At 40.4% G+C, this 13,064-nt stretch overlaps 1 protein-coding gene across 4 annotated transcripts in view; it reads right to left on the minus strand.

The window, feature by feature from the left end:
* Positions 1–13,064, minus strand: part of lrch2 (leucine-rich repeats and calponin homology (CH) domain containing 2) — a 45,791-nt gene that overhangs the window by 7,687 nt on the left and 25,040 nt on the right. For 3 of the 4 annotated variants that reach the window (XM_055017024.1, XM_055017023.1, XM_055017021.1), the window contains 9 exons: positions 12,700–12,768; positions 12,135–12,197; positions 11,036–11,084; positions 10,739–10,879; positions 9,924–9,974; positions 9,770–9,833; positions 6,913–7,025; positions 475–612; positions 205–282 (listed from right to left, as the gene is read on the minus strand). In XM_055017024.1, the coding sequence (XP_054872999.1) occupies positions 205–282; positions 475–612; positions 6,913–7,025; positions 9,770–9,833; positions 9,924–9,974; positions 10,739–10,879; positions 11,036–11,084; positions 12,135–12,197; positions 12,700–12,768 (766 nt within the window). The remainder of the gene's footprint in view (positions 1–204; positions 283–474; positions 613–6,912; positions 7,026–9,769; positions 9,834–9,923; positions 9,975–10,738; positions 10,880–11,035; positions 11,085–12,134; positions 12,198–12,699; positions 12,769–13,064) is intronic. The other variant, XM_055017022.1, reaches the window with a different exon arrangement.

Genomic DNA, 13,064 nt, shown 5'->3' on the forward strand with positions numbered 1-13,064 from the left:
GAGATGGGTTTCATCAGTTTCACTCAGCAAAGAAGACAGTGGTGGCTTTCTGTCAGCATTACCTGGTTGAATAACTATTTGTCAGGTAAGTGTTACCCAGGAAAATAAATGTTTAATTGGAAGATCATACATTTTAGCACTGTGGAAAACTGTGTTTGATTTGACAGCATATAATGCATGAATGGCAAATTTGATTGTATTTACCTGCGGTACACCCAGCTTCTTACAGGCATCCAAGAAGTTCTCAACGTTCCTGCGGCATTTTGCCATGCTAAGCTTTGGCTAGAGGCCAGAATATCGATCACGTTAGTTAATCAAAGTAAAATGAGAAGAAACAAAATCACAACTGGAAGAGGAAGTAGATTATGTAAACAACAACATATATAACAACAATAATGATAAAAAGTTCATTCAGGATCACACAGTGAGAACTTAAAATATAAAAGACCCTTTTTGAAGGTTCAGTGTGCTTACCACTGCAGGTGATGGTACATGGATGCTGGCGACAGACCGAGGACAAATGTGATTGGCTAAATGGCAAAGAACGACTCCGTCCATGAGAGCAGCTCCAACATCGTCTGGAAGCAGCACCTTCAGTCTGGACTCGATGTTCTGAAAATCACATTAACAGTCGCCTCATGTCATCACTGTCACATATAGCTTGGTTGAAAAAGGAGTTTGATTTATTTGTTTTCGATGAAATATTACCGGTGGGTTCTCCCTCCTCTCCAGACACTCTTCTGTTCTTAATTTACCATGAAGGCCCCACTGAGACACACATTTTATTTTCTGAGGCAGTACATACACCACTGATCAGCCACAACACAGACCTTTACTGCATGTCTTCCCCTGCTCTTTCTCATATTTATTGTCTTCTTCACTGTCCTCATCTAATGAAGACAAAAAAGGAAATAAAAAACCTTAAAAAAAATGCAGACAAGTGAAATGAAGTCAGTAACATTAATCAACTTTTTACTGTGCAATATTCTACTGGGGTATCTTGAGTCTGGGTGTTGACGTGGATGTGAAACAGCAGACCACCATTCATGGCAATGGCACTCCTCAACAGCAGCAGCCTCCCCCAGCAGGACAACGTGCTGCAAAAACTGCCCATGCACAGCTCACGGATCATGACAAAGAGCCCAACGTGTTGACCCATCCACCAAGACACTCCCAGATGTTGTGTTTCAATGCCCTGACTGGCCACAGCTGCTCTGGTGACACAATTGTAGCCCACACAATGCTGGGCTTTTATAGTCTTTATTATATTAGGCCCTAATGTTGTGGTTATGCGCACAAAGTGTGAATTTGGGCATAAAGCACATGTGGGTGTAATCAGCTGGAAGGCTAAGGAGAGAGTCTAGGCCTGCATTGCACTGTAGGAATTAGTCATATTTGGGCACATTACCAAAATAATGTCACTGCAGTAAATCTGTTAGGAATATTTATGTGGTTTTATAAAGTGTTCCTGATAATATTTCCTGTCTACACAACAACCAATATAATTTTGACGTTCCAGAAAAAACATTTAGTGTTTTGTTTAATGTAAAATGTAATAAATGAGCTCTTGGTACACCTGAGGATATGTGGTCAACATTTTTTTTTTTTTTTACTATCTTGCAGATTACTACCCTGCACTGAACAGAGCACACCTACTAAAAGCCAAATTTCTGTGGGAGAGTTTAATGAAGAAATCTTGGTTTATTTGAAAGCATACATGGTTTAATCAGTGAGTAGCATGAATATTATGTGAGACATGAGGCCTTCTTGCCTAAGCTGGGACATACACTAACAGGGCACAACCACCACTGATTATCACAATAAATTCAAAGCAGCTGTAGATATCGGTCTGTAATGGCTTTGGGAAGAATTTTATTGAAGTCAATAGTCTACTGTGAGCTGTTCTGTGCACATTATCACATGCTTTTTTTTCTTCCCCTCATAAAGTTAATAAACAAGGGGTTGTTCTGCTCTCAGCGCTGCTTAATGGTGTTTCTGTTTCTTGTCTGAAACCTGCCTGTTTCTGTTTGAACTAAACCTTAGTTTCCATTCAGAATGTCTTCCTGGGACTAGAAAGTAGAGCAATTTCTCATCAGCTATGAGAATGAGTTTACTGAGACTGAGAGATCTCTTGATTGTGAATACAGTGCTTAACTGTTTCCACAGTCAACAGATCTTGGCAGGAATGAACTTCAAATTCAAACTGTCAGGCCAACATGGACAAGTAGGCATTATAATGTTCAAACTAGCCAATGGACACGCAACACAGCTGATGTATACTCCCTGTGAAAGAAGTCAATTGTATCCAACCATAACAACACCGAGCATTCAAACTACAGCATCCAACTTTAAAAAGGATCACAACCATCTCCTTTACCCCATTTTTATTTCAGCACAGTGGCAAAACTCAGGTTGACTCTAGTACCCCTTTTGACTTGAACACACAGCTAATAGACAAAAAAACACTTCAAGGAGAGGTGCAAGATATGGCCCTGAATCCTTTTTTAAAATGCAAAATACTGATCAAAAGGCACCACCGTCCAAATAATGTGAAATGTATGCCCCCTAAGAGTGTGCAAGCTCACCCCTTCAAAATAACACTAACATGTACACTCAAGAGAGACAAGTGCCGGATGACTGGTTCCTGACACCTCAGTTCCTCAATCAGGTCTGTGAACCCTGCAAAGAAATGCAATGCCGAAGTTTTAGAGTCACATTAAAGTACCTCTGGTGAACATTTCAGAAAAAACAAGAGTTCTTTATGGATGGATAACTTGGAGATGAGTATGTGTCTTAGGCCCATGCACACCCACACCCACAATTTTACCAGCAGCAATACCTTGAGGCTGAAGAATGAAGCCAGTACAGAAATAGTCTGACTCAGCAGACAGAGATTATAAGTACTGGCCTCTAATAACAGTGCATCTGTGTACCCCGCTTCTACTATCTGTGTGATACTGTTTCCACAATCCATATTACTACAGAAACAAGAACAATCTCCAAGCAGCAACCTACAACACTAAAAATTTCAAGTTCTGCTGAAAGTTTGGATCAGGCAGTAAGGCTGACCTTCTAGTTTTTCTTTGGTAGATTATCTATTTTAAAGACAGAACTCATCTTCCCACATGCAAATTTTCCACTAAAACAATTCCACTCGTCACTATTTTGAGGGAACACTGAAGCGCCATCCTTCGCTTCACTCCATCCAAGACAACTGTCCATCCATCCATCCATTATCTATACACCGCTTAATCCTCATTAGGGTCGTGGGGGAGCTGGAGTCTATCCCAGCTGACTCAGGGTGAAGGCAGGGGACACCAGTGGACAGGTCACCAGTCTATCACAGGTGTACATATAGAGACAAACAATAACGCTCACATTCACACCTACAGACAATTTAGAGTTACCAATTAACCTCAGCATGTTTTTGGACTGTGGGAGGAAGCCGAGTACCTGGAGAAAACCCACACAAGGACAACTTGCAAACTCCACACAGAAAGATCTCAGGCCTATGCTGGGAGGCGAACCAGGGGTCTTCTAGCTGTGAGGTGACAGTGCTGACCACTGACCACCATGCAGCCCCAAGACACTTGTGACTGGTTTAAATAAATACAAACATGCCAGAGTGTTTTTCCCCCTCTATAGCAGAATAATGAGCAGGTGCAACCCCAAACCATTATGCTCTACAGACTGGGCTGGTCAAAGCCGGCAGCAGTGCTATAGAACTGCAGTTCCACAAATGGCCACTGGAGGCTGCTCCAAAAGTGAGTCAATCCCCATAGACCCCCATGTTAACAACTGTACAGCAGAAATAAACATGTACAATACAACAATAATGGTTTTGGTCTCTATATCTAATATCCCTGTTTGTGACCACTTTACGAGGGGTACATTTTTGTGTAACGTACCCATTTAAATTGCATCAAGGCTAAAAGTTGTGCATAATTAAGGACGTGACCACTTTGAGTGACAGGTGTGTGCTGTCACAGGACAGCTCATGGTGCTGACATTTGTACTTCCCCCGCCTCAGCTCCATTCACACTCCACTTCCATGCTTATTTTTGGATCAGCCATAAATTGAAAGGAGTCAGGCACTGCCAAGATGGTGATGTCTGGAGCCACCGCACTGAGCTTCAATGCTGAAGCTCAAGAAACTAATCGATGACATTATGGAGGGTCTGTTCAGGGCATCTGTAAACACAAGACAATTATTCTCTTTTCCCTGGACTCCACCTATTTTTTTACTCACTCTTCCGTGAATCTATGCCTGAGGCAATGACTCTGGAAGGCATCTGACTGTGACTTGTTCTTTGGAATTAACAAGTTCCCCTCTCTGAATGCGAACGGGCCACTTATCAGATTCCTTTCTCGGCAAGAAACATGCAAAAATCCTTTGTCCTGCTTTTAAAAGTCCTCTTGTTCACCAGTACAAGGCTCTCCACACTGTCACACACTCTGAGGATCATCAGATTCATAGCTGTTTCCATGCCATCACCACAATACCACAGTTATACAGTATTTTCAAAATTTTATTTTCTGCAAAATTGGATTCCACTGAAGTCCAGATCAGTGTGTAAATTGTCAGCTGCTTTCACGCGACTGCCTCCTTATCTGTTTAATCTCTCCACATGCTGCAGTACTGTGCTCTCTTAAAGGTCCTTTCTATAACTCTCATCAACCATTCCTATATCGTTTGTTTTCAATAAAAACTCTCGTTTACTAGCCATCAAGATGAGCTTTACTTTAATGCGATGAAACTATCTCAGTGAGTTAATTGTCAGTGGGCTAGTATAATAATTCTGTATAACAGCCTGTGGATCCAGATGAGCATGTTTCCCTACACAGTGTACACAGTAAAGGGATTGTCTGCTCTATTCATCTCAGCATGGACAGCATTGCCTGTGCATGCCTTGCTTTCGTTTTATTGCTGTTGTTGCTTTTCAACTTCACCAAAGCCTCTCACTTGGTGTTCTCATTCTTTCACACTATCACATCTGTCTGAAACATCAGGGCATCTCTGAAACGGCATGCAGGTGTGACATACGACACGCCTCAGAACATTCATCTTTAGTGTGATAATATCTGTTTGTCCCAAATCGGGTACACTGAGTACAATGTAATTAGTTTTACCTATTTCCTTTTGCCTTGTTTTTCTGTGACAAGAGATGACTGCTTGTAGCCGCTGCCATTAACTCAGTGATCTCATATGTGGGCCGTAGGTGCATCATTAACAGAGCAAAAGCACTTTTTGGTCTCTCCCAGCCTGTTACTTTACATGACCTCATTCTTCTAGACAATGCGGGTCACTTTACAATCTTATTTTCAAGTGCATTTCACTCTTCTGTTTTCTTTTGTTACCTTGCCAAGCGGATGAAGCACGCCTCGCACACATTAGGCGTGTCTGACAGTCTCTAACCTGCTGCTGAACGTTTGGTTCTTCTCTGTTTCTGCAGAGACGTCTTGCAAGTAGATACTTGTGATTCAGCATTAAGGTAGAAGACAGGCGAACAGGGCTAAATGCCACAACTAAATGAATTGATCTAGTTATTCTGCCAATTCTCCCTCATCCACTTATGATTTGTTTTAGCTTTTCTTGTAGAAAACAATGATAATGCTGCTACTCCTTCACAGTCAGTGTAGCATCCTAATCAGCTGCTTACTGTTTTGTCAGAATTTCTATTAACGGGTCCCATTTTCCCTCAAACGTTGCCAATTGCCATCAGCAGAGGGTGCTGTCAATAACTGGACAACATAAAGTATGTACAGGAAAGCTATCCCATGGAGATCTCATTACAATGTAATGTTCTGCTGGGAGGCCTTGGGTCCTGGCATTCATGCAGATGTTGCTTTGGCACGCACCAACCACCTGTACATTGTTCCAGACTAAATACACCCTTCCATCACACCACTCCCCATCAGCAAGACAAAGTGACCTGCCACAAAAGCAAAAACTACTCAAGAGAGGCTCAAGTAATAGGAAAAACTGCCAGAGGCATTAACTCCATTTGCTTAATTCAAAAGAGCATCATTGGATTCGCTGGAACACGCCAAATCCACAGCGGCTCCACCCAAAGGATCCACTCCCAGCGTCCCAGGGTCAGGACACTCCCAAAGGAGCCGTGTCCTTGCCAAGACAGGTCAGAGTCTTTCTGGAGGCACCAAGCTTGGGGACCAACACAATGTTAGGCTGCTAGTTTTAAAGTTGTGGCTGATCGATGTGCGTGCAGGTGGCTTTACCACTTACCAACAGGTGGCTGTAATGTGTCGTCTCAGACAAGACGACTGCTAACTAGTAAATATGAATAAAAACAATGCAGGATTTAAATGAACCTTTGCAAAATAAACCCTGCAAAGTACAATGCAAAAAACAATGTGCAAGTAGTGACTCCGTCACGTTCCTTGGCAGAGTAATGCTGACTTGACTTGACGTTTATAAAACTTCGACTTTGTGTAGACCAGATTTGCCTACCAGTGCTATAAGATTTTGGAGATACCTTCACTGCAATCACTGTTACCTCTCTTCCAACTTCCAGCTGACTAAATTATCAAAATGATAAAACTAATTTTTGCTTGGAGCCTGAAACTGCTAAAAAAATTACTACTAGCACAATTACAAATCATAACTACTGCAAACATTAATAGGAAGTTGTTATTTTTCAATGGACAGCTCTTTGCTTGAGTGGAAACTATTGTTGGCTGCAAGTACATTTAGGGAAAATAGAGTCAGCTTAGAGGCGATATATAGTAAAATCTAATACCAGTTATGGGAACACTGTGAGAAGACACACAATCCTCTGGACATTTGAATGACATGCTGCTTAGTCACTCAATACAGTAAACACTGGAACAAAGGCAGGATCTGGCAGGATGTTTGGTGATTAATAGGCGTAAGCAAGCTGCAAGGCGTCCCACCTGCCGTAAGAGTCCTATCTGCTCCATTTCCTCCCTCAAGTGCTCCATCTTCCTCCTCATCGTGAAGCTGGGGTCGGTCGAGGCGTACTCCTGCCGGCTTCCTCTGGTGAAGGCTGAAATAGTACATGACTCTTCTGAGTACCACAGAACGCTCAGACCAAACAAAAAATTCTTAGAAATAGATTCCCCTGACTCCTGCTCAGGTCAACACGAGGCCACCTGATTTCTGCTTTATTTCAGTGTACCAAACTATTCAACAGGAAAGGCTGCTAAAGATAACACATGTTTTGGCAAAAAAAATCATGATGATATCTAACCACCAACCCTCATCCATGTTATCACAAAAAAGGTGATTTGCTACATCATTACTTAGATGGTTTACTGAAATTCTCTGGATATATGTGACACTTTTCACCTTAAATTTTTCCATCCTTATTCTTGTGGCGTAATGAGTACATTTCCCGCAAAATGATTTCTTTGCAAAGCATTACTATGAAATGTTTCTTAACTTTCTTGAAATCAAGCTCTTATTTTTTCCAGGAACCAGTGTCATCTAGGCTTGTAGGAAACCAGTCTAAAAGCTAATGGTGTCAGTATTTTATAGCCACAACACTGTGCAAATGATATTTATTTCATAGTTATAGAATATATTTGCACTCTACTGTGTCCTTTGCTTCTCGAGATTCAACCTCTGAAAATACTAGATATTAGTTTTTCTAAATATATACTTTCATGATAAAAAGACAGCTCAAAGTACATCATGTTTTAGATGATTTCAACTCTTATTATCTTATTTATTTTGTAATATTACATTATTAAACAAACCACTTCATCTTCCCAAACATTTTGCCAGCCTGGGTTCATTTTCGATCCAATACCAAAGTCCTAACTTAAGAAGTCATTTGGTTAAAATTATACTTTATTTACAGTCCTGTAGAGAACCAACAAGGATCCACACAGGAGTAAGTTGCCTGAACAGGGTCAACTTGTTTCCAACACACATCTAAATCTAACGGTAGGTTTTGGACATTCATCTTTACTCAGGTAAGTTTCAAGAACTCTCTGAATAAGTAAAGCAGGTTGTGTTTTTACTAGTCAAATCTGATTTACTTAATGCTTTTCTTGAGGCTTTATACAATGACTCCAATTCATTTCTGGGGAAATACTGTACTTTTTACCACACAACATATATTTGGCAGTAATAGCTAGTAGTTACTTTACCAACTATGATTAAGCTTATTAGATTGAGCTTATTAAATATGATGCATTGAATTTGGATTAGTTAACTGACATAAAATTAACACCATCAAAACAAGCATATTAAAGCTGCAGCAGGCAGAAATTTTGATTTCTTCTCCTGCATCTGTCTCCTCTCTATTCTGGGAAATGTAAGTGCATCAGACGCTCATAAAACAGTCAAGCTGAATTACTGACCGTTGGCTACACATGAGCCATAAACCCGACTGTTCTGCATGAAAGGTCCCCATTTAACTCATTCAACTACCACGTCTCACTCTCATGTTGACCTTATTGTTAACAGAACAACCCCTAATCTGGGTGAAAGCCTCCCGTCCCGTGTTGGATTTTTCTAAGGCCTGAAATCAAACACAAAACCAGTTGAACTGCAACTGGCTTAAAGGTTATTACAAATTTCTCACCCAATGATACTTAAAAATGCTGCCTAAAGGCAAGAAGTCAAACATTTTTTGGTGCCATTTCAACAAACTCAATTAGAGAACATCTTGTAATGGATTCACATCAGCTGGCACATCTGTCAACATACTGATATTGTGATCTGTAAATACTAAGCAGTCAGTACTGCAATGTGACGTGAGTATTCAGTACGCGTGGGTCGGGCCACACCTGTCCTTAAACTTGGCTTACATTTTGATCTCTACACATCTACACATGCACGGTTGCATGACTTTATTCTTTGCAGTATGTGATGCTACTCAAAATCACTTCTGTGGTTGTTCCTGTGATGGAAGGTGCCTCCAGAACAGTACGTTGTCATGACAACTCACACAGACACTAATGAGGTGAAAACACGATCAGTCACAATACTGCGGTCACAATCTTGAGGTTTGCCTCATATCCAGACAGAACAAGCACAAGACGTCACAGTTTCCCAATAACACTTGCACATTTTTACTTGAGTAAAGTGTTCAGTGGGACTTGTAATAGATGTATATTTTGTTGCATTAAAGCTTTTGAAAATCTGTATTTCTTCCCTCATCTGTGTTTTTACTTAAAGCAATAATAAAAACACACATTCATGAATTTTGTATCACACTAAAATATTTGACAATGAAGCAGAAATTGAAAAGCGCAACAAAATAAAGCTAATAAAGAACAAGAGCGATCAACAGTTCCTCAGAAAGACTTCCCCACTTCCAGAGAAGGGCTGGAACTCTGCCCAAAAAAATATTTTGGCTCCACACAAAGACTGAAGTGTTCACACAACAGCAGTTATGAGCTGTAGCCTGAACACTGCCTTACTGTCTATACACTAATAAACTTTACTTCATTTTACTAATTCCACTAATTTAAGTGTAAAAGATACTGCTTTCTACTCACTGACTTTGCAAATGCACAGAAAAGGAAATAATAATATCTTCCCAAAATGTAAAATGTAATGTGGATCCTATTCACATATTATGTTCAGAAGTCTAATTAGAAGAAGTCATATACAGTATATGGACATGTACAGCTCCATCACGCACACATTTAAAAAATAATAACCTGATCTATTCATAAACCCAAGACAGTTGCCAGATTACTACCACGGTGAAAAGGAAAAACGTTGAGCCAAAAAGTCGAGACAATAGTGGCCAATCAACTAGCCCTTGTGCTTTACCTGATCTCGGCTTTAGTCCAAACACTGTCAGAGTGGTGCTGAAATCAGTGTTCCGCAAACCCTCCTGTGGACAAAACATTTATTGCAATCAGAACAGAGCATTATTACAACACCTCAAACATACTGTGAGATTTGAGAATGTTCTCACTCTCACCTCACAGTCATCATTCCCGCTGGAGTTTTTACGGGCACTCTGACACTTATACTGTGGAAAAAGCAAAGCAAACCTTTTAACGCTTGTACAGCAAATGTTTTGACAATTTTCGCTTCATGGTCTCCAAGCAGTTTTGGCTTTGCGTGCAAAGAGACGTGTTGTTGACTATATTGCAAAATAATGATACAATGATAAAAAAATGATTCACATTCATGCACGTTCTTTCACAATGTGAATCTTATAAATAACTGCAACATCAAACTTTCCTCAGAATGCCTGGGGCTCTCTCAGGTATCTTTTACATTTTGGAAACTTTTTGAGCTGATCATAAAATCATAAATACATGTTTTCACTCACAAGTGATGGTATTTAGCAATACAGTTTTGAAACATTTAGCCTGTGGTGACCCCAAAATTTAAAAAAAAAGTATAGAATTTCTCGTGACCAAAGAAGTGATGAAGCTCATCAGCAGTCTGCATTACTATAAACAGTGTTGTAGAATCCAGAAGACTCTCACTGTGACTAGTTTGTGTCCCCAGATTTACTCATGTACTGTTGGACAGACACTTTACTTTTTCAAATGTGACTTTTTAGTGCTCTAAAAGGGAAAACACACTTTAATTATTCTCATACGCGTCGATAACACACATTTTAGCGATGATTATATCAGAATTTATGAAAGCAATAGCAAAACACTGTGCATGACAGATAGAGTTAAGTAAGACGCACAGATAATCATCTCATGGAGACAACTTGTCCTCAGGCAACTAATGAGGCATGTTCTGCTCAATTTAGCAAAGTGAAAACTGTCTCACCTTCAGATAATCTTTTCTCAGGTACTTGTTCCGCCTGCGGTCTTCATTCTGATTGAGAACAGGTGGGACTTCAGGCCACTTTGGCTCTGAGTCTGACTGATCAGTCTTCAAGCTGCCGTCAAACGAGCACGAAGAGGAAGGCTGTGAAAGCAGACATTTTAAATTAAAGTACTTCTCCTCATCCTCCAGCCAGATAACCTCACATGTGGAACGGAGGGCACGACCTCAAACTAAGTCAAATGTGAAAATTCTCACATTAAAAATCGCATGCCTGCAGCGAAGTAAAACAGTTCATACCTGTCCGCTCAGCACTGATGCTCCACTGCTGCCTTCATCCAGAGAAGCACTGAAATAAAGACACAGAAAACTACCGTGTTTCAAAGATCAAACACACAATTTGTTCAAATAAACACTGCTGACATAGAGATTAGGACATTATAACTTTAACGAGTACTTGGAGAAAGGCACACTAATGACTCACATCACGCTGATAGTCTGGATAACTTCATTCTAAATGGGACAAAATAGTTTCTGAAATTTTCCTAAATGATCTTGAAAGGTTGCGGTTGAAAAGTCAGGAAGCCTCCTAACTGAGTGAATTGACCCAGAAGTGCCTGAGTGGGCGCCACGATAAAAGTGGGTTGGAAAAAGGTTGTTTCAGTGCCTCCACTCTTATTCTACTTTATCACTGGATACTCAGGTCCATCTGTCGCATGAATATGTAGCTTAGTGGAAGTGCAGTCTGACTATTATAGCACAGCAGTCTTCTCCTGTGACCTCTGCGATCGCTACATTATATTAATCTTGCAGTAAAATAAGCATTTCCTAGCCTAAAAAATTGAAAATAACATAAAAAAAATATAGGAAAAAAAGTAATAATTAAAACATATTAAAAGAACATTTAATGGAAATAAAATGCGTAGCGTTCAGCGCTGGCCACTGATTGGCTCAGCGACCGCAGCATCAGTTTCCTCTGTCTCACATGTGCAGCAGCGTTCAGTATCTCACCTTGTCCATTTCACATAGACGTCTGATCGCTGCACATAGTGTTGCTCTGTGGTGTTGTGCGGTGTGTGGGGAGGGTTTAAAAAGCCTTGAAATATATATAAATAATAAAATAAAGGATGGTGGGGGGTTCTGGAACGTAACGTAGACGAGGGACCACTATACTAAACAACGGTGTTTTGCTGTTCTACCCATTATATCATAGAAAAGAAGAAATATTTGCCTCACAATTTGGTGTTTTCTTAGCAGAGATGAAGTCTTGCACCTAAAACTTCTGTCTCTCCAGATTACTCGCTGTCTGGTTATCATTACCACATTTCTTCAACACTTACTCCACTATAAATGTGTGCTTCTGTTAAGCAGGACTGAACTGGGATGCTGCGGTAAATACCTGCGAGCGGTCTGAGGTGGGAGCCTCGGTTTGCTGCTGGAGCTTCCAGAGTGACTGAGGAATCTGCAGAAAGCAACATGTTCAGGTTTACTTACAGCATTACAACGGGGATGGCTCATTTTGCAGGTCGCATACAGTTTTTCAGCGTGAATCATTTTTACAATAATTAAATCAAGTAACTGAGTCAAGCGAAACTTCACCATTTGAGCAACCCAAGACTTTTTAATCTGCCCGATGGATGTGAATATTTGTTAATGTCTGATTAGGCTTATCTTCAATTCAACAGCACTGGCTCACACAGTATTGATTACATAGAATGAGTCATGAGATGGGTGACTTAACTCCTTTTGTAAGCTGGGAAAATTTACAAAACGGTTCATATTTCCTCATTCCCCGCACAGGGCTAAAAATCCTGAATGGGAGTGTACGTTTCAAATGCTTCACTAGTGTGCTGTACTTTATGAGACAGAAACTGAGACACACCAGAGACCAGCTGTGCCAGTGATTCGCTACCAAGTAAGATGTGCAAACAGTCTGAAGATTGTGATAATGAAAATCCCTCTACCTGTGTGCCCGGCCTGTCACTCTCCGTCGGTGAATGAGACTCTCTGCTCTGCAAATTAAAGACCGCCGTCTAGAGGCCATGAATTAGACGTGCAGAAGCCGAGGGAGAAAGCAAGAAAGAAGAGAGAATCAGGGAAAGCAGCAGAGAATAAGTGAAGAAAAGCTGATGAGGATTTAGATTTGTAGAGGAGAAAGACATACTGTCATGGAAAAAATTATTAGACCATTTCAGTTTCTTCAATTTCTTGTTCATTTTAATGTCTGGTACCACTAAAGGTACATTTGTTTGGACAAATACAATGATAACAGCAAAAATAGTTCATAAGAGTTTAATGTAAGAGCTGATATCTAGTCATTTTTCATGCT

The sequence above is a fragment of the Amphiprion ocellaris genome, chromosome 14, assembly GCF_022539595.1.
Source record: "Amphiprion ocellaris isolate individual 3 ecotype Okinawa chromosome 14, ASM2253959v1, whole genome shotgun sequence".
Classification (NCBI taxonomy): domain Eukaryota; kingdom Metazoa; phylum Chordata; class Actinopteri; family Pomacentridae; genus Amphiprion; species Amphiprion ocellaris.